This window comes from Ahaetulla prasina, chromosome 2 (assembly GCF_028640845.1).
Source record: "Ahaetulla prasina isolate Xishuangbanna chromosome 2, ASM2864084v1, whole genome shotgun sequence".
NCBI lineage: Eukaryota > Metazoa > Chordata > Lepidosauria > Squamata > Colubridae > Ahaetulla > Ahaetulla prasina.
The window spans coordinates 238,914,652-238,937,692 of record NC_080540.1 but is presented as its reverse complement, the minus strand read 5'-3'; the positions used below and the strand labels follow the sequence as shown (position 1 = coordinate 238,937,692).

Here is a 23,041-nt window from a genome sequence, read left to right as displayed (position 1 = left end):
TCCTTGACCGGGATGCACGGTCACTCATGCTCTTGTTACCTCTCGCTTGGATTACTGCAATGCTCTCTACATGGGGCTCCCCTTGAAGAGCACCCGGAGGCTCCAGTTGGTTCAGAATGCAGCTGTGCAGGTGATAGAGGGAGCCCCTCGTGGCTCCCATGTGACACCACTCCTGCGCAGGCTGCACTGGCTACCTGTGGTCTTCCGGGTGCACTTCAAGGTCCTGGTTACTACCTTTAAAGCGCTCCATGGCTTAGGACCGGGTTACTTACGGGACCGCCTACTGCTACCGATTGCCTCTCACCGACCCGTGCGCTCTCACAGAGAGGGACTCCTCAGGGTGCAGTCTGCCAAACAATGTCGGCTGGCGGCCCCCAGGGGTAGGGCCTTCTCTGTGGGGGCTTCCACCCTCTGGAATGAACTTCCCCCAGGATTTCGCCAACTTCCTGACCTTCGAACCTTTCGCCGCGAGCTGAAGACATATTTATTCATCCGCGCAGGACTGGCATAGGATTTTAGATTTTATCTGGTTTTAATTTTAATGGGTTTTATTGTTTTAAAGATATTATAATCTGGGCCAAATTGAATAAGTATTTTAAATATTATTTTATTCTGTATTTATTTTGTTGTTCTGTTTTTACCTGGCTGTAAACCACCCTGAGTCCTTCGGGAGAAGGGCGGTATAAAAATTTGATTAAATAAATAAATAAATAAATAAAAATATCTCCATCTCCTTTCCCAAAGGGATAAAATCTTTGACTACTAGCAGGTGCAGCATGACATATGTCATAGATAGTCATAAATCAGCTATTTGGTAGAGAATAGCTCAGTGTGTGTGTGTGTGTGTATGTATATGTATATACACACATAGATACACAGTATACATATACATGTATGTGTATATATGTATACGCATATATACCATATATTCATAAAGACTATATATGTGTGTGTGTGTGTGTGTGTATATGTATATCTGTATATGTGTGTGTATGTATATGTATATACACACATAGATACACAGTATACATATACATATATATAACATAACATAACATACGTGTATATATAGTATGTATATACATACATACCATAATTTCATAAAAAAAGAATAGCTATGCAGTTTAATAGAAGTGAGGACACAAGGTGAAGAAAACTACACCAGCTTTCCAAAAATGTCTGCCTTTATGCATCCAACTGGAAAGCCGCAAAGTCAAAGGAATTCTAGCAGACTGGCTTGGTTGGCATGTCTCCATTCTTATCTCTTTCCAGCTGTTCAGGAGTGTAGATAAAAGGAAAGGCTTCTTTACTCCAGAGCCCAAGCCCCCTTCTCCTCACAAAGCAAATTACAAGCACTTGAGTGAGGGTTGTTTAAAGCAAACAGGAACGTTTGCTCTTCAGCTCTGCACAACCTTACTTAGCTCAAGTTAAATGAGGATTGCAGCCAGCCCGGCCTCAGTTTTCTCACATTCATCCTATCCACTTCCTTGCCATGTAACTGCACTTTGTGGGAGGGGATGGCAAAGAGAAATATTTATCAAGTACTTCACAGGTCCTTGAACGATTTGCTCTTTCACTCCTCACAAGTTACTACAGAGCTTAAACAAATGGCATACCACGTGATCAGCCTTCTAATTTGGAGCCACACATTAATAGTCTTTCATTTCCATTCATGCATTATTGCTATATAGTTGTTGCTGCTGCTAGATGCGTGCAGCTATTCCTACCAAATATCAAGTCCATGAAGGACAGGATAATTTGGTTAGCAGAAGAAAAGATATCAATTCTAAATGTAGCTGTTGGATGTGGTATCTGTGTCTTTCTGATTCACAGAAGAGGTTCTTCCAATACTATTAATTTACTGTATGTATACACAATGTAAACATTGTGGATTTTGCTTGCTTATAGTGATGGCACTATACGCTATCATTACAAATTTATACTGCTTTTTTACCTACAATTATTTTAGCCTGGGGAAATTGTATTTTTTCTGATCATGGCACTATCATAAATACCTGATCCCATTTTTCTATACTATTATATGTTCCCATTGCCGTTTTCGACTGATGGGACAAAGTTGACTCTCAACATATATTGAAAAATTATATATTGAATAATATGTAAGGTCACAATGGAAGATTTAAACATCTCAAAATATTTGACATTTTCCTTCTTAAACATTTGGATGTGATCAAAATAAAGGCAAAATGGAAATTGATCATATTTATAAAATTTGGTGCAAGTGTGCACTTCTTTTTAGGATAGGCTTTTAGGAGCAGGGAATTAAAAGCTATTAACAGTACACAACACATAATCCTGTCTATATTATTATAAAAGATTTCTTGGCTTAATGTCTGTTATATATATTAACCATTAGAAAGATTCTTCTGATCAGAGCTTCTCAATTTGTCCACCCTCAGGGAAATTTCTTCACACTGACATCTGCAGAGGGAACTGCCTCTGTGACAAAATTCCTAGAATTATGCTTTAAAGGAGGAAGACTGATAGCGCTTTGAAGAAACCTTGTCCACTATCACTTATCTTTCTCTGAGATACCTCCCATGCAGTTCTTAAGGAGCCCCAGGCTTACTGCTACTGAGAAAGGAATTAAATCTATCAAATGAAATTCTAGTCTCTAGGAAATAGTTTTTGCAGATAATATGGAAATCAGAAACTGAGTTCATAGCTGCTACTGGACTAATAGGTCTTGTTAATTGAGGATTAAAACAAAATTAGTACAATATAAAATATATTAATATGATCTGGGAATCACCTATTTTTGTACTTACATAGTTGCATTTCTTTTATGAAAGCTGTTCTCATTAATGATAGTCCCCCCACCCCCTCTATTATCAGCAGACTGAAATTCCAAAGTAGCTTAATTTCCTTATACGGAATGCTAAATGCAGGAACTGATTTATATCATAAAGACTGAAATAAATTGAGAAAGTGATATGAGGCCATTGACTAAGAGCACATTGATTTTTTCTATTTCAAGTTCATGTGGGATGTTCACGCCTCACATCAACACTTAGGGAAAATATTTGTTGATACCCAACTCTGTTTTCCATTTGTGATAGGTCCCTGAGGGGTTTCTTCTCAGTATTTTTGATACAGTTGATCCAGCTGATGAAATTATAGGAAATCGTTCGTGGCCTGAAATGACCTTCCAACGACGTTCCATGAAAGACAAAGATGTGTTTTTTTTTAAGAATACTTTAAAAATTAAAACTGTGTCCACAGAAATATTTTAGTGCTTTAGATAACCCTTATTAAAGTCTCAATGAAGTCTAGTTATGTAATATATTCAAAGATAGTGAGTGAAGAAAGAGAATTTTAAGCATTTGAATAGGTCCTGAGGCTGTAAAAAGGAAGAAAAACGGGAAGGCCCATGAAACTGGCAGTAGGTACAAAGATGGAGTATAAGACCCTATGGCATCTAGCTATTTTAAATATAGGATAACGATTATCCAGAATGCTGTATTAAATGCCAGTAGCTATACCCATAAAAACTGGTTGGAATAAAATGAACTGCCTAGATAACAAAGATGTACAAAGCTTTGAAGTGGTAATTTGTTTCAATGATGCTTCAAGCAAAATAATTGCATTGAAATGTAAGGCACAGATGTATACCATTTTATAGAGCAAAAGGAAGCCCCAACATTGCTTCACTTTGAGACTTTCCATACTGATATTTAGCTGTGGTACAAATATGTGCCTGCAACTTTTTTTTTTTTACCACAGCTTCATTATACTAACTTAGTCATCCTTAGTTATACTTAGTTAAACACAGTTCAAACTGTGCTTTGCCCTTTGGTGTGTAGGAATTTAGCACCCACCCCCCTCCTAGAAGAATGAAATATTTAGAAAATATTTAAAAAGGCAGAATATATTTCCCTGGATGAGAAATGGAGAAACATGTTTTAAAGTCAAAGCAACTTCCTGCCACCCCCCACCTTTGTCAATGGGCCATTAAAGCCTCAAACAAGCTCACTCATTTCCCCCCACCTTTGTCAATAGGTCAGAGGTAGAAACTCAATCCCCCCACCTTTGTTAATGGACCATCTTTTGCAACACAATAGAACAGAAACTTACCACATGGCAAGGCTCAAGCAAGCTTGAGAGACAACCTACAAGGCTAGCTAAGACTCCCACCCCCTGGGAGTCTGACAACCAATCAGGATACTCTTCCTGTGCCCCAGAAAGTTCAAAGCTCAGAAAAAGCATAAAACCAGGGAGCACACAGGATCTCAGCCCTTTTCTGTTCAGGAACTGAAGCCATGTGATCCTGACCACCATTAAACCATCTTTCCAAGCAGTCTCCATGTTTCCAGTGTCTTTGGCCCCACTTGGAACTGAACCCAGATGGATATTTCTTCCAACAGGTGGCACAGTGGTTAGAATACAGTATTGCAAGCTAAGTCTGTTCAGCATTTTGAGTCTCACTGGCTCAAAGTTGACTCAGCCCTCCATCCTTCCGAGGTCAGTAAAATGAGAACTCAGATTGTTGGAGGCAATATGCTGACTCTGTAAACCGCTTAGAGAGGGCTGTAAATCACTGTGAAGCAGTATATAAGTTCTATTGCTATTGCTTATCCCAATAAAGATTTCGTTGTGAATACAAGCAAACATGCTTCAGCAAGCATTCTGTAGGTACCTCCTAGAAAATGACCTCACTTCCTTCAGCTTCCTGGACATTGTCTTTCTGCTTTGAAGCATGGTCCTTTCAAAACTAGCTCTGCTATTGTGCAGCAGCAGAGGAACAAAAGGAGGTGTGATGGCTTCCATGAATGCCTGCTTGAATGATGAGGAAGAGCCGCTCCAGGAACCAAGAGGGTGCAGAGGAGTGCTGGGAAGTTGCTGAAGCCCCCAGGTCAGGAATGGTGAGGTCATTCCCATCTGAGGGGAAGGTAATTAAGAAAATATTGGAATGTGCAGAAATGGACAGATTAACACTTACTATTAAGGATAAAGAAGAAATTGAATATTTTTTGATATTGTAGGAATTTAGCACCCACCCCCCTCCTACAAGAATCAAATATATTAGAAAAGATTTAAAAGGCAGAATATATTTCCTGGATGAGAAATGGAGAAAGCAAAGACAAAGCAACTTCCTGCCATCCCCCCACCTTTGTCAATGGGCAATTAAGGCTTCAGCCAAGCTCACTCAATCCCCCCATCATTTGCAACACAATAGAACTGAAACTCACCACATGGCAAGGCTCAGGCAAGCTTGAGGGACAACCTACAAAGCTAGCTAAGACCCCCACCCCCTGGGAGTCTGACAGCCAATCAGGGTACTCTTCCTGTGCCCCAGAAAGTTCAAAGCTCAGAAAAAGCATAAAACCAGGGAGCATACAGGATCTCAGCCCTTTTCTGTTCAGGAACTGAAGCCATGTGATCCTGACCACCATTAAACCATCTTTCCAAGCAGTCTCCATGTTTCCAGTGTCTTTGGCCCCACTTGGAACTGAACCCAGATGGATATTTCTTCCAACAGGTGGCACAGTGGTTAGAATACAGTATTGCAAGCTAAGTCTGTTCAGCATTTTGAGTCTCACTGGCTCAAAGTTGACTCAGCCCTCCATCCTTCCGAGGTCAGTAAAATGAGAACTCAGATTGTTGGAGGCAATATGCTGACTCTGTAAACCGCTTAGAGAGGGCTGTAAATCACTGTGAAGCAGTATATAAGTTCTATTGCTATTGCTTATCCCAATAAAGATTTCGTTGTGAATACAAGCAAACATGCTTCAGCAAGCATTCTGTAGGTACCTCCTAGAAAATGACCTCACTTCCTTCAGCTTCCTGGACATTGTCTTTCTGCTTTGAAGCATGGTCCTTTCAAAACTAGCTCTGCTATTGTGCAGCAGCAGAGGAACAAAAGGAGGTGTGATGGCTTCCATGAATGCCTGCTTGAATGATGAGGAAGAGCCGGCTCCAGGAACCAAGAGGGTGCAGAGGAGTGCTGGGAAGTTGCTGAAGCCCCCAGGTCAGGAATGGTGAGGTCATTCCCATCTGAGGGGAAGGTAATTAAGAAAATATTGGAATGTGCAGAAATGGACAGATTAACACTTACTATTAAGGATAAAGAAGAAATTGAATATTTTTTGATATTGTAGGAATTTAGCACCCACCCCCCTCCTAGAAGAATGAAATATTTTAGAAAATATTTAAAAAGGCAGAATATATTTCCCTGGATGAGAAATGGAGAAAGCAAAGACAAAGCAACTTCCTGCCATCCCCCCACCTTTGTCAATGGGCAATTAAGGCTTCAGCCAAGCTCACTCAATCCCCCCATCATTTGCAACACAATAGAACTGAAACTCACCACATGGCAAGGCTCAGGCAAGCTTGAGGAACAACCTACAAGGCTAGCTAAGACCCCCACCCCCTGGGAGTCTGACAGCCAATCAGGGTACTCTTCCTGTGCCCCAGAAAGTTCAAAGCTCAGAAAAAGCATAAAACCAGGGAGCACACAGGATCTCAGCTTTTTTCTGTTCAGGATCTCAAGCCATGTGATCCTGACCACCATTAAACCATCTTTCCAAGCAGCCTCCATGTTTCCAGTGTCTTTGTCCCCACTTGGAACTGAACCCAGATGGATATTTCTTCCAACAATATGGAACGTATTCTATCAATGGCTAGATAACAGAAACAGAAGTTAGAAAGGAAGAGACATAAAAAGAGGAAATGGTAAAGTGGAGAGGTGTTAAAGAAGATGATGTTAAGCATTACGTATTAATGTTATGTGATTATTAAATTAGTCATTATTATTATTATTCAATTAGTCATGTGATGGAGATGAATTATCGCAAAAAGATGTGTAATATGACTGTCTAAACATAGCTATACCCAGAATACACACTGTTTGATGAAAATTGAATGTTATATAAATAAAACAAATAAAACGTTTAAAAAAAGCAATGGTGAGCTCAGGTATATTGGAAGGGTCACTGTAACAGTGACTGGACAAATGCCTGACTGGAAAGAAAAAAGGAGAGGTGCAGCTACAGCTGGAGAATTCAGAGGCCCCCTTGGAAGCACAGGGTGGAGAAGCTACACAGCTGTAGCCGATCAACAGAAATGAGGAGGAATTGCCTCCTCCACCAGATCCATGGATGTGTAGGGCATAACAGTGGCAGGCACAATGGATGTTGGTGAGGCTACTTGCAAGGAGGCAGCTTCACCCCTCCTAATGAGGCGTGGTGGCACAGTGGTTGGAATGCAGTACTGCAGGCTACCTCTGCTGACTGCCAGCTGCCAGCAGTTCGGCAGTTCAGTTCTAACCGGCTCAAGATTGACTCAGCCTTCCATCCTTCCGAGATCGGTAAAATGAGGATTGTTGAGGGCAATATGCTGACACTGTAAGCTGCTTAGAGAAGGCTGTAAAGAACTGTGCAGCGGTATATAAGTCTAAGTGCTATTGCTATTGCTACACCAGCAAACACCTATTTAGTCTGATGAGTGGAGAAGAGGGTTGTTGGAAACTGCCAACTCTCCTGCTGCATGGATACTTTAGCTTTGTGACTTCAGTTTCCTTGACTATGGACTCATGCTGTGTTGGATCATGTATTTGGACCCTCAGACATATTTGTTTCCTTCTGGACTCATATCTTGGTTAGTTACCACATGTGAATGTTGTTGACTTTTGCCTTTGCTATTGGACTTGGTAACTCTATGCCTAGACTCAGCAGTGCTGAACTCAATAGAATTTTGCACTGGACCTGGGGAGTAATATTAAGGATTTGGACTGCCAATAAAGTCCTGAAAATTCCCATGTATGTCTTGCACATGGACTGAAACAGGACAGAAAGAGCTGCAACCAAAGCCACAGAATCCAACAGGTTTGCAAGCTAGTCTCCATCTTGAAGATCCTAATCAGCCTCATTGGTAGTTGAGCAGTGGAAGGAAAAGCTGCACAATGAAGCAAAGGAGAAAGGACATCTCTCTGTTGCTCCATAGTACAATTTACCCCACAACCATTAGCTGTTGTTGAGACTGCTTTCCGAACACCAATTTAGTATTCTTATGGAAGAATCAATCTTAGTTTATAGCTGGACTGACATCCTTGGATTTGGACTTTTTTTCCTTATACCAATTCCATACATAACTCCAATGGGAATTTTATGTGTGATTAACATAACCACAAAAGAGAATTATTAGCTCAGGCACAATCAACCAGTGTCTACAAAATTAGTGGAAACTCCTAGTATAATAAGATTCAAATAATAATTTATAATTAATAATGTTGAATGCTAAGAACTCAGGGCAGCAGGTACAATCAAGAAATAATGTACTTTTCTCTTCAATAAGAGGTAAAGCATCATATTAGCATCCTGCTAAATACTGCTGAGTTTTTTAAAAAAATAACAAGTCCCTACAGTTTTCTTAAGATTTTGGAAGATTTTGCCGTTGCCTCTTTCCTTGGGCTGACAGACATTAACTCACCAGTCATCACTCAGATGGTTTTGTACCTAAGGGGAGTCTAGAACTCACAGTCTCCTGGTTTTTAGCCTGGTGCCTTACCAACCAAACTGACTCTTGGTTTTTAGCCTGGTGCCTTACCAACCAAACTGACTCTAAAAGGAGACATGACAGAAGGCAAATTTAGATACTTTAGAGGAAAATTTCCATGACAGGAAGAGATGAAACAGAAATCAGAGACAATTCCTAAAGGTTATAAATGTTTTAACTACAAATATCAATTGGAACACAATGATAGTGAAAAGTATAATTTTTGTACCCAAGATGTTTCTTTATAATGTTTTATTTTTATTTTTCTCCCTTTTTCTTGTATAGTGATACATTTTCTTTCTTTTTCTTTTTGACTATTTTATCTTTATCTATCAAACATTTTAAAAAAAACCTTGCATTAGTATGAATGTTTGGCTTTAAAATGCAAATTTGCAACTTTGATCTTGCATAAATGTTTGACTTTCTTTCCTTAATTTTAAAAGAAGCTAACTTCCTAGAAGCTATTCCTCTTAATTGATTGATCCCCCCCCCTCTCTCTCTCATCTTTGTAAAAGATCAGTCTGTTCTCATATCTGCCTTGACAGATGCACAAATCCCCAATCCCTTTTGTGAAAAGATGCCCAGTAGCAAAAAAAGTGTGAAATGACACATATAAAAACATCAGTGATACATACATCCCCTTTTTTCAGGTTCCTAGACACTGTCTTTCAAGCCATTTCCTCAGGGTTTCCCTTTGAGTATACCCCCTCACTTAAGACTTTCAATTCAGATTAAAAATAGGCACCATATGTACCATTCTTTCTGCTCTCCCTTCCTTCGGGTTTAGCCTATAGAATTTTAGCTCCTTCTTCACCCAACATCTGCTATTAGTAATTCACAGTTTACCACTATTTTATATATTTCTCCATTGCCCTGATTACTAATGTGTCTAAGTGCATGAGCACATTAATAAATTACATGCAAAAAAGAAAATTTTGATGTGATCAATTATATCACTGCACGGCAATACAAGATTCCTGCTTGGCCCTCAAGAATTCTGGATAATAAAAAGCGGTGTCAATTTTCACGGTTCTAGCGAACATTCTTAGTTCATATCACAAAACTTCCACGATTCCCACATTATGCCTGGTTAAGCTTATAACATGTAAAACTGAAGTAAGTATATTTTTCAGTTCCATTGTAACTTTGAGCGGTCACTAAATGATCTGTTGAAAGTCAAGAACTATCTGTAGTGTCACACACCAGGGGTGGATTCTATTTACCTTTACTACCGGTTCACATCATGTCCACATGCACAGATTGCTTTTGATGACTTTCAGGTCAGTGGGCGGAGCCTCCCACCGGTTTTACTACCGGTTCTATAGAACCGGTGCAAACCGGGGGCAACCCACCACTGTCACACATGTATGGATGATTATCTGGATTACTATACTGTATACTGTGTTAAGAAACTGAAAGCAAGTATACAGATTCCATTTTTGTCATGGGGAAAAAAGTCAAGAATAAATAGCATAATAGGCACATAAAAGAATTTACCACTATAGAATTTGTATATTCTAAAATAGGGGAGGAGACCAAAATAAATAAGAATAATACTAACCTAGATACTCCCTCCCATGTAGAAGTTAAGGTATCAGCCTATGGCTGGAGAAACTCAGATTTAGATCTACCATCAGTCATGGAAGCTCATTGAGTGACTTGGCCACCTAGTCTCTTTCAGACCCACTTACCCCTTAGGATACCTGTTTTGGGAAAAATAGGTGAAAGGAGTAAAATATAGATGAATTGAGAAGAAAGACAAGAGATAAATATAAATAAATGGAGAAAAGGGGGTTCAGATCTATTCAGAAAATAGATAAAATAGCTCACCAAATGAAGACCTCTGTAATTCATATGTTAGTTTCTGCTCATCAAAGTTCATCTGATGAACACCCCTCCTTAAAATTAACAATAATGAAAGATCTATCAATACCTGGTATTTCCTACGCAATATTGTTAGCAAATGTGGGTATTTGTGCATCAATCTAATAGTTAAGACTTCAGCTTTTTAGTAAAGATGATGTTCTTATATGTTCCATTTCACATCTGGTTTTCTGTTCCAAGGGCAGTTCACATCAAAGGCATTTTAACAAAGACTTCTAAGGCTTGATATACCCTTGTTTACAAAAAAAAAAAAACCCTTGCTGGCAAAGGTCCGTTTCATGCCATATCTCTTTTCATCTTCAAGCAAGCACAGGGCAAGGTTTCAACTACATTCATCAGTTCCTAAATTAGCATACACTGATTTAAAGGAAAGCTTATTCATATCTTATGCTGACTGAACTTTATAATGTTGGAAAAAATATTAAAAAGATCTCATTAATCTAAGTTATTGAGTTAAAGCAAAGGTACAAATGGGCTTTCTCTGTGAAACTCAGTGCCATTCTAGATCTCAAGAGAAATCATGTTGTAAATAACTGTGGTCTAATCACTGATACCAAGGAAAGCCTGTCTTTAGTATCTGTTCAGTATCTTTTTGTTATTATAAATCTGATGAAAAGGATTCTTTTAACTTTGCTGTAATGTTCTTGGTTCTGCCGACCCATAAATACTTCAATTCGTAATCCTCCAAAATTTACAGCAGTGGAATGCTACAATACAGGATACTGCAGCTTTAACTGTGATGAGACATTATGACAACACAACTGTAATTTTTGAGTGCTGTCACAGGAAAACACCACAAATTTATGAATAATGTGCAAACACATTTGGGGCAAACTAGGTAAATAGTAACATAAGTAGAACATGGATTTCTCCCTCCCTCCCTCCCTTCCTTTCCTCCCTCCTTCCCTTCCTCCATCCCTCCAATTAGCTCTGGAAGAAAGCCAAACCTATTTAATACAGGCAAAGAAAAATCTTTATCATGCAATCTACATGAGGATTCCCTTGAAGAATTTGAGAAGTGTCAAATGGAGTATTTATGCTGCTAACTGGTGTACAATACTGGGGTAATATTATTCCCATGTGAAAGGACTACATTGCTACCAGTTGGCTGACTGAATAAGCTCTGTCTTCCTACGACTGGAACTATCAACAGCAGCAAAAGAGGTCCTCTAAAAATCAGTGGTCCCCAACCTTTCTGACTTCAGAGACTGGCAGCGGTGGCAGGTGGGGGGAGAGGAGACAGTTTTGCACGCTTGCATTCCACTTATGGCCCGCTTACTAACGGGCCATGGACTGGTACTGGGTCGCAGACCAGGAGTTGGAGACCCTTGATCTAAATAGTGTGTCCAGTGGTGGCTTTTACTTATTTTTACTACCGCTTTGCTCGCGCATGCACATAGCATATTTGATGACTTCCGAGTGGATGGGCGAAGCCTCCTACTACCATTACTACTGGTTCTCCCGAACTGGTGCAAACCAGGAGCAACCCACCACTGGGTGTGTCCAATTTCAATTGTTTTCTTGACTTTTCTTGTATTGCTCCACCCAGGGATCTTCCTTTCTTTTCTTTGATGTGCTTTAACAAGTTAATTTTTGTATACCACCCTTCACACTCAATTTTTACCCTATGTGGATTAAAATATATTAACACTTAAATAATTAAAACGTGTAATAAGATAAACACATTGTTTGAATGATACGGTCACACAAACAATAAAAGCAATAGTCCCATTTCAATGCACTTAAAATTAACGCATGAATATATTGAGAGAATAACATGTCTTTATTAAGTTGAAAAATCAGTAACACTGGTGCCAACACTTTGCTGGGCAGAATGTTTCAAATTCTGGGGGTGGTGTGACCATGGTAGACATTTCTTAAATATCTGCATGGTGGAGAAGAGAAAATAGCACAATGGAGAATTTTATCTTTATCCTTCTAATTGTACCCTTTATTCTGATGTGCTTTCAATTTTCTAAAGTACAATATGTGGGCATTTTTGTATGTATGGAATTTTGTCAATCAAAGAAAATGTGTAGATGGCACCACTTCACACACTGAGATTGCAATTGCAGTTGCACAGATTTTCAGAAAACTGGCTGGGGGAAAAAATGACACCTTAACATCTAGCCCAGGGGCGTCCAAACTTTGTAACTTTAAGACCTGTGAACTTCAACTCCCAGAATTCTCCCTCGTTAGTTCAAGTCCCAAGTGCAGCAACACCATTTAGAATGAATATCAGGAGAATATCAAGAAGACATTAAGGAACATCTTATCAGTGGTGAGTTTCAAATTTTTTTTACTAACAGTTCTGTGGGTGTGGTTTGGTGGGCATGGCATGGCTTGGTGGGCGTGGCTGGGGAAGGATACTGTAAAATCTCAATTCCCTTCACAATCCGGGGGAAGGATACTATAAATCTCCATTCCCTCCCCAATCCAGGGGAAGGATACTGCAAAATCCCCATTTCCTCCTGATCAGCTGGGACTCGGGAGGCAGAGAATAGATGGGGGCAGGATCAGTCAGAATTTTTACTACCAGTTCTCTGAACTACTCAAAATTTCCACTACCAGTTCTCCAGAACTGGTCAGAACCTGGTGAAACCTACATCTGCATGTTATGTCATTTCAGCACTTCTAATTATGCATAAAGTCTCTTTGTTCTTCTTTCTCAGCATATCTACTAAAAAACAAATGCTCTGGAGAATTCCCCAATCCCTTTGAGACAAATGTGTGCCAGATATGTAGCTTGCAGTGAGGGGGAAGGATTAATTTCACCAATAGTGTCCATTCTGCTCCCTCTAATTCAGTCTTTGTCCTCCTCAATGGCCAAGCAATGAATACTAGATTGTTGTGGTTCAGTTGATAAGTCATGACTCTCCACAACCCTACGAACTACAGAATGCCAGACAATCCACTGTTTCCCAGAGACTACCCAAACTCATGCCCACTGTGTCAATAATACTGTTGTGGCTCCAGCCCCCCCCCCCGGGCCTGGCCCCCTGCCAGAGAGTGACTCAGAGAATGAGGGGGAAGGGCTGTCAGGGCTCCCCTCCGCAGGGCCAGCCTCTCTGGCTCAGCTCCAGGAGCCAGAGGCAGGCCAGGTGGAGGAGGTGACAAGGCCTCTGTCTCCTGTATCTCCCCCCCGCCCAGGCAATGCTTCCAGACCCAGCTGTGGACAATCAGTCCTGGTTAGATCCCAGGTTTCGTAGACAAGAGAGTGTTGTGATTCCAGCCCCTGAACCTGGCCCCATGCCCTAAAGTGACTCCGAGAGTGAGGGGGAAGGGCCGGTAAGGCTTACCTTGGGAGCACCGATTCCTTTGGCCCGGCTCCAGGAGCAAGAACCAGACCAGTCGGAGGACGTAATGAGGCCGTCATCCCCTGATTCCTCCCTTCGCCCGGCTACGCCTTCAGACCCAGCTGACAATAATAATAATCAAGCTTGGATCAACCCGCACTTCAGAAGATTAGAAGGGTGGCGTCATCAAAGGGAACTGTGGGGCTTTGGGACTGCTCTCATTTCATGGGAAGCAAAAATTAGCTGAACCGTTTCAAAGAGAGCTGAAAGTCTTACTCTGTGAATCATTTGTTTGAACTTTGGCAGACAGCTGCGATTTCTCTGCCAGGACTGATAAGAGCTGTGAATCCACTGGCTGAAGGCCAGCTTGTTGCTCCGAAGTGGGGAAGGAGACACAACAGAGAGGCAGGAACAACAAAAAAGGGGGTGGGGCAGGCCTAGAATGTGCTGAGTCACGGAGTCACACCCCACAGGGTATAAAAGCAAGTGGGGCTGCTCTACTACTTCGTGATGGACAAACGAATTGACTGGAGAAAACTTGAGCTGAACTATTTGACTGAGCATTTGGCCTGAATTGTTGTTTGTTCCTGACTTCCTGGTAACGAGCTCCAGTAATGAGCTTCTGTGACGCCGGCATCTGGTAAGATAAAGGAAACTTTGGCAGACGATCACTAGTTTGCTGCCAGAGCTGATAGCTGCTGTGGACTACATTGCTGGCTAATTGAGGCAGTTCACGTGTTTCCCGGACTGAGGTGGGGGGGACAGAACAAATACTATCTAATTATCTCATCCTCTGCCCTCCCTTTCTGCTTTTACCTTTCATCTCTCCCAACATCAGGGTCTTTTCCAATGAATCCTCTCTTCTCATGTGGTGGCTAAAGCATCTGAGCTTCAGCTTCATTTCTGTCCATTCTTTGTCAGAACTGATTTGCTTTAGGAGAAGTCTAGATGCCATTATACACATTCATAAAATGTTTTCTTCACCAGCTTCTTGTTTCATCTGTTTATCTGAAAGGCAAGATGATTGTTCCAATATACACCAAGTGACTGTATAACTCCTATACCTTCAAAATATATATACATCTTGCAGTCAGCTGAAAAATCTGTCTGGTCTGATTTCTGACCTTCAGCATTTCTGTAAAACAAAATTAAAAACAGGTATGCAGTTCTGTATTTGAATAGCAACCAAAGAGACCAAGGAAAGATTTGTAATTAATACGAATAAAAAAAATTAGTGTAAATCTATGAAACTAACAGCAAAACCAGGATTTAATTTACAGATATTTAAGAGGTATATAAAATATAAAATTTAAGTGGTTTAAATGGGGATGGTGTGTTATTTCTACATATTGCTCTTATTTTTGTATTGCTGACAAATACTTTTATAATCCTAATTTGGTAGCACAGCTTATTTGTTTTGAGTTGGTTAAATTGACTTGGTTAAAATGTAGGAGCATTATAAACTTACGAAGTATTTTAAATATTCAACATTTAAAAAGCAAGACTACATTTTCTAAATAGGTTTCGCCAGCTGATTAATTTAGTTTTAAAAATACTCTGTGGACTTCTAACAGTAGAATTAAGACTGAATTGCATCAGCTTGCGATAGAAAAAATATATGATATATAAGATTAAAATATAATATCACTATCCCCCGAAAACCCACCTAATTCCCTTTTAATTCAAATGCTGAAAACTAGGATCTTCCACAAAAGAAAATAATGCAATCTTGGTTCAATATTCTCAACTTTTCTTTCAGTTGCACCTCAATACTAAGCGATAGAATATTAGCCACAACATCCATCCAGTGCATTTAATTTAAAACAAAGGATGTAGCAGGATTCTTAATTGGATTAATTCCATTGTGGCATCTATGACAATAAGATTTAAGTATATACAGGTAATCCTCAATTTGCAATGTGTGTGCAACCCCCATGTATGCGCCCCATCCCCGTGCATGTGTGTGTGGCCCCCGCATTGGCCCAGCTCCCCCGCATGTGCGGCAGAAACTTGAAGACCACCTGGCTGGCGGGAGGACCACACGCATGCATGGCACAGCTGAACTGGGGTGACAGTTTGCGTACTCACAGAGAGGGCACTACTTGCCACTTCTGGCATGCATGCCATAGGTTCGTAATCATGGACTTAGAACATCCTCTCAATCCAACATTGAAAATTCTAATTTTGTGCTTAATTTTGAACAACAGACCAGCATAAAAGACAAAAGAAATTATACAGAATATATGCTGAGAAAAGATGAGCAAACATATAGCTTGGTCATTTGAGATTTCAGTTAAACAATCCAGTTACATCTAGCTACGATCTATGAACAAATGCTTCCTAAATAATAGGATCCAAAACTGCCAGCAGATTTTACGGGATAAACAAGATATCATTTATTCTATTGACCTTCAGATCTGTATTATCAGCCAGGATCACAAGAGCATATTTGAAGCTGTACTTCATTGGAAATTTCACTGAGAAGTATCTAGAAAATCCTTGAACCTGGAAAGTTGGCAATCGCTCATCTTTCCTTTGAGAAAGAGAACAAAGAAAAAAAAAGAAAGTGGATGGAGACAGAGTAGGATATAACACTGTGCTGAACAATTAAGAATTAGTTTTGAGCAGGAATCATATGATCAGAGAGTACAGCCAAGAAATATGTCAGTTTCTTTCAGCTGTTGTTCTCAGGCATTAAATCACAGCCAAGCTGGCAGTGCATCTATTTTGCATCTGTGGGAAGTGTAAATTAGGAGCAGGTTTCAAAGAAAGAGACACTAAACTGTATAGTGTGACTTCTTGACTCTTAATAAAGAGTTAAAATATGTATAGTTTTCCATGCCAACTTTCTCGTATGTCCAGAATCTTCAGTAAATATGAGCTTTGCTCATCATATCTCATTTGATCTATAGGGCATACCCAAATTGCATTTGACTGGTTTTATTTGTTGAAATTGAGGAAAGACAAGATGAAGAAGAGAGATCTAAGAAATTAGAACAGCAAAAACATTCCTTTTATCTTCATTTTCTATATGATCAGCTGCTTTTTGGAGAGGTATGAAGTAGCTTGAGGTTTTTTTTGTTTGTTTTTTTGTTAAAGCCACTTAGTTTTGCAACAGAAAGAAAAGAGCAGGGTACATTCCTCCTTTTAAAAAAAAAACTCCTTTCTCTAAGTATGATCAAGAAGAAGAATTAGGGACATATTCCATCATACCTTGACACTTTGTTCTTGGGATCTATTGGAGCCAATCTCCCAATTTAAGAGTCAGATCCCCAAGAGGTATCTGATCTTTACTTTCTATATTTATTTATTTATTTGTCACAACATCATACAAAAAGATTATATAGCATATAAACATATATATGAGTAAATATTAGGAGGTATGAGCATATATATATATATAGGAAGAAGAAAAGAAAAACAATAGGACAGGAACGGTAGGCACGTTTGTGCGCTTATGCACGCCACTTATGGTCCTCTTAGGAATGGGGTGAAGTCAATAGTAGAAAGTTTTTGGTTAAAGCTTTTAGGATTATGGGAAGAGACCACAGAGTCAGGTAAAGTATTCCAAGCACTGATGATTCTGTTACAGAAGTCATATTTTCTGCAATCTAGATTAAAGCGGTTAACATTGTTATCCTCTTTAGTTCTTCCTTCATAATTTCTCCTGGTTGTCATACTTATTCCTGTTGTTGCTATCATTTGGCCCTGCTACATCTATCACAACCACTGACTTTGTCTACTATCACAACATCTGATTGATTAGCTGGTACCTGCTTGTCTATCTAAACCTGGAAGTACTTCTTATTCTCCACAATCTTCTATGGAATCTCCCATCCGGGATTCTACTGCATATAATATGTAACAATATATGTACTTAATACATTTAAATAGTTATATTTAAAGTAATAAACAGAATGTGCTTATTTTGACAACTGCCACTTTTTCCTCAGGTGCATAATTTTCTTTCCCATTTTTTTTAATGATATTAATTGCACAGCAGAACAAGGGACTGCTGTTGGATACATAGATTTAATAACCCATTTGATATATTTTCCTCCAATTGTCAGAAATGACAAGTACATTGTCATTTAAATTCAGCCAATCTACCCGCACAGATCTGAACATGAAAAGATAATAGGATAAGGTAAAGGTAAATATGTGTTAGTCATTCCCGACACTAGGGGGTGGTGCTCATCTCCGTTTCTAAGCCAAAGAGCCAGCGCTGTCTGAAGATGTCTCCATGGTCATGTGGCCAGCATGACTAAACGGCAAAGGCGCACAGAACACTGTTACCTTCCCACCAAAGGTGGTCCCTATTCTTGTACTTGCATTTTTTACGTGCTTTCAAACTGCTGGGTTGGCAGAAGCTGAAACAAGTAACAGGAGCTCATGCGGCATTAGGGATTCGAACCACCATAAAGCTGTACCTAAACGACACCTTGCACTGGCAAAGGTTTAATACTGCATGGTTAGACAGCGTATTAATATTACAGAAGTTGATGGGAATAGTATTATATAGGCACTTATGATACTTGGACTTGGTGACAGTAAACCAGTTGCATGCTGATTCCATTTATAGACTCCATGTAGCTCTTATATCCATGAAATATCTGTGGATGTGGTTGTTTCAACATTATGTTTTATTTGACATTTCACCTCTTATTTTAATGTTCAACCTCATAAGATGATAACAACGGCTCCTCTTAGCCCAGGGGTCTGCTGGCTGAGGAACTCTGGGAGTTGAAGTCCACAAGTCTCAAAAGAGCCAAGTTTGCAGACCCCTGTCTTAGCCCAATCAATAGTTAAGATCAGGGGTGTCCAAACTTGGCAACTTTAAGGTTTTTGGACTTCAACTCCCAGAATTTCCCAGCCAGCCACAGGTCTTAAAGTTGGCAAGATTGGACATCCCTGGCTTAGATAATTCAACACTTTGTTTCCACGAAAGCTCTCAACAGTCCTTTATGAAATGTTGAAATGGGATGGACATGAACATAGCAGCACTTCCTCCAGGCATGTTCAGAAACTCAGGTATTTCGAAAAAGTAGTATTTCCAGAACTGTTCTGAGATAGTACAGCACCATAAAGTCTTTTAATCCCCCTTTTATGTGTTTCTTCGATATATTGATTACCAGATTTATTTTCCCCCACTGGTCTTCCCAACTTGCATTTAACCACAGCACAAGCAGGGCCTGGCATCATCTTTTTTCTATCAACTTCCCATGACATTGCTTTCTTCTGATCCTAGTTCGCCTGTGAAATGTCTTTTACTATGCAGATGTTAAAGAAGTAGAGGTGGTCAGGCTTACCCACAAGATGTTATCAAAGTTGTTATTGTTAATGGTTTCAAACTGCACCATGGTTTTGCACTGCAGGCTGACTCTACTAACTATCAGCTCTTTTATCCTGACTGTCTCATTTATTTTTTATTTTTATTTATTTATTTTGTCACACAGTATATATAAGCATAAAGCATGAAATAATTATACAATATATAAGCATATATATGAGTATGAGTATGTAATAACTATATTAATTGAATATAACGAAAGGAAACAATAGGAGAGGAACGGTAGGCACGCCCCTTACAGACCTCTTAGGAATGGGGTGACGTCAATAGTAGACAGTTTTTGGTTGAAGCTTTGGGGATTTTGGGAAGAGACCACAGAGTCAGGTAGTGTATTCCAAGCATTAACAACTCTGTTACTGAAGTCATATTTTCTGCAATCAAGATTGGAGCGGTTAACATTAAGCTTAAATCTATTGTGTGCTCATGTATTGTTGCAATTGAAGCTGAAGTAGTCTTTGACAGGAAGGACATTGTAATAGATGATTCTAAAAGTTAAACTCAGGTCATGTCGAAGGCGGCGTAGTTCTAAATTTTCTAAACCCAGGATTTCAAGTCTGATGGCATAAGGTATTTTGTTGTATTCAGAGGAGTGGAAACTCTTCTTGTAAAATATTTCTGGACACGTTCAATTGTATTGATGTCAGAAATGTGGTATGGGTTCCAAACGGTCGAGCTGTATTCAAGAATTGGTCTAGCAAATGTTTTATATGCTCTGGTTAGTAGTGTAGTGTTTTTGGAGAAGAAGCTACGCAAGATTAGGTTTACAACTTTTAAGGCCTTTTTTGCGATGTAGTTACAGTGGGCTTTGGCACTTAGATCATTTGATATGAAAACGCCAAGATCTTTAATAGGGTGGGGGTCATCAGTAAGGTAATGTCCATCAAGCTTGTAGTTAGTGTTTTGGTTCTTTTTTCCAATATGTAAGACTGAGCATTTGCTGGTTGAGATTTGGAGTTGCCAAGTTTTTGACCATTCTGACACAAAGTCAAGGTCTTTTTGGAGGATAGCTGTATTGTTGGTGGTGTTAAATAGTTTGACATCGTCAGCAAAGAGAACACAATTACTTGTAATATGGTCACAGAGATCATTAATGTATAATATGAAGAGTGTTGGTCCAAGAACGCTGCCTTGGGGAACGCCACTTTTAACAGGAACAGGATTTGATAGAGCATTGTCAATTTTGACCACTTGTTGTCTGTTTGATAGGAAAGCAGTTATCCAATTGTGGAGGGGTCCTGAGGTACCATAGGATTTTAGTTTTAGGAGAAGTTTATCATATACTACTGAGTCGAAAGCTTTACAGAAGTCTATGTAGATTGCATTTATTGCTTTGCCCTGATCAAGATTTGTAGTCCATATGTTTTAGCAGTGAAGAAGTTGTAAATTACATGATAAATGTTTTCTGAAACCAAATTGTTTATTAGAGAGTAGGTTGTTTGTTTCTAGATGGAGGGTAATGGATTAATTGATGATAGATTCCATTACTTTGCAGGTGACACAGCAAAGAGAGATAGGTCTGTAATTTTCAACTAGGCTGGGGTCTCCTTTTTTGAAGCTAGGGATGACCATGGCAAGTGACTAAAGTCTGGGAAGGGAACTGGTTGTGAAAGCTTTTTCAAAAATTATGCTTAGGGGTTCTGCTATATTAGTGGAAATCTTTTTTAAGATGTATGCACGTAGTCCATCTGGTCCAATAGATAGGGATGGTTTCAGTTTGCGAAGAGCTTTTTCAACATTATCTTCTGTGAAATCTATGTGTGTTAGGTTGTTGTACTCATTGTTGGTACGATTGGGGAATGTCGGGTATAAGTCATTACTGTTAACAAAGACTGTGCCAAAGAATGTGTTGAAGAGGTTTGCTTTAACTGTTTCATTATATTCTTTGTCATTAGAAACTTTTAGTGGTGGGATGGATCTCGAGTCTTTAAGTTTGTTGTTCATAAAATTATAAAAAGAACGATTGGAATTTGTGTGCAAGAGGTCTTCTTCTTGCTTGGTGTGGTAATTGGTACATTCAATTTTTATTTGATTGCATATATTTCTCATGGTTGACTCAGCTTTCCATCCTTCCGAAATGAGGACCCAGATTGTTGGGGGCAATACACTAACTGTATAAACAGGGCTATGAAGTGCTATGGGGAAGTATATAAGTCTAAATGCTATTACTAGTTCTAAACCCAAAACCACAAAAGCATATTAAAGATTGGAATGGGAACATTAAATGTCACATCCCTAGAGTTTTCTGCTGACTTAGCCTTTAGTGGATAGCTGATTTAGCCCCCAGAAAAAGTTCTAAATATCTTTCCTTCCCCATGAACACTATGTCAATTATTTCAAAAATTATTGCAATGTCTTTTAGATATCTGCATTTTATTTATGCCTCAGTTTTTATAAATTTTAACCTAGCTGCCATTTGGAATGGGTTTCTCTGCTTTGCTTTGCTATAACTAAACTGTTATGCTGATTTATTTTATTGCATTTTTTTACCACTGTGTTCTAGTTCTTTGAGTCATAGACATGGGTATCCAGTACAAACCATAATGACAAGAAATGACAGCATTTAAACACAAACCAAAGCCTTTCATACTTGCACCCTGTTGGCTGATGCTAGTATGAAAGTCACAGGATTTGAACTGTGATGTCATGACATCCATTTTGGTCATCCCCTCTTTCCCCTAAGGACCCTAATTCAAGAGCTATATGAGAATAAAAGGATAGATAATAAGGGCAGTAAATCTCTAGGCAGTACATATATAGCAAAAGAAACTCAAGGTGCGATTACTGATCTCAATATTTTGGATTAAGAGATGTTGTATGTATGAAGTTTTCAAGAAGTCATAAAGTTAGGTAAAGGTAAAGGTTTCCCTCGCACATATGTGCTAGTCGTTGCCGACTCTAGGGGGCAGTGCTCATCTCCGTTTCAAAGCCGAAGAGCGAGCGCTGTCCGAAGACGTCTCCATGGTCATGTAGCCGGCATGACTCAACACCAAAGGTGCACGGAACGCTGTTACCTTCCCACCAAAGGTGGTCCCTATTTTTTCTACTTGTATTTTTATGTGCTTTCGAAACTGCTAGGTTGGCAGAAGCTGGGACAAGTAACAGGAGCTCACCCCGTTACACGGCAGCACTAGGGATTCGAACTGCTGAGCTGCCGACCTTTCGATCAACAAGCTCAACGTCCTAGCCTCTGAGCCACCGTGTCCCTGTAGTCATAAAGTTACAGTGGTACAAATTTAATAGATCCTTTGGGATTTGCCTACCATAACTCAAACAAGCCTTGACTTGTTGAATATCAAATTTATGACAAGAATGCCATGAGAAAATGACATTCAAGAACACAGCATTAATGTAAGTAGGCAGCTTTTTAGTTCTGCTTTAGTGCGCCCTTGTTTATAGTCTAATGCAGGGGTCTCCAACCTTGGCAACTTTAAGATTTGTGGACTTCAACTCCCAGCTTTGCTGGTTGAGGAATTCTGGGAGTTGAAGTCCACAAGTCTTAAAGTTGCCAAGGTTGGAGACCACTCATCTAATGAGTGCTCAATTACACATGACATAGGAAGTCTGTGATTTTTTGACATTTCTTTTGATAGACACCTGTTGTTCAGCACATTTGGAGGGAATCAGGCTGGGGAAGACAGAGCAGATAAAATTTAATGGCAACTAAGATTAAGATTGACTTTTGGCCTTCATAAACGTACTGAATTTTTTCACTAGCAACTCAACTTTCTTTTTCTTTCTTTCTCTCTCTCTCTCTCTTTCTCACATTTCTTCTGAAATTTGACATTAAAACATGAATTAATATCAGTGCAAATGTTAATTTGCAATCAATCAAAAGCTGTCAAAAGAGACGTGGGGGTCTCTTAAAAAAATAGAATGCATCTCAGTCTAAGGACTATAGAAAAGGACTAAGCCTTTTCTATAGGCCACATGAACAGGTTGCTGACAGCCAGAGCATTTTAAGTAGGGCAGATTTTAACAGTCAGACAGATTTGTAATG

The 23,041-nt window shown here is 39.5% G+C and overlaps 1 protein-coding gene across 1 annotated transcript in view; it reads left to right on the top strand.

Moving 5' to 3' along the window:
* Window positions 1–5,928: 5,928 nt before the first annotated feature.
* Window positions 5,929–23,041, top strand: part of LOC131191237 (protein FAM240B-like) — a 39,148-nt gene continuing 22,035 nt past the window's right edge. Inside the window, exon 1 of the mRNA XM_058169161.1 lies at window positions 5,929–6,026. Coding sequence (XP_058025144.1) covers window positions 5,997–6,026 — 30 coding nt within the window. The 5' untranslated portion in view covers window positions 5,929–5,996. The remainder of the gene's footprint in view (window positions 6,027–23,041) is intronic.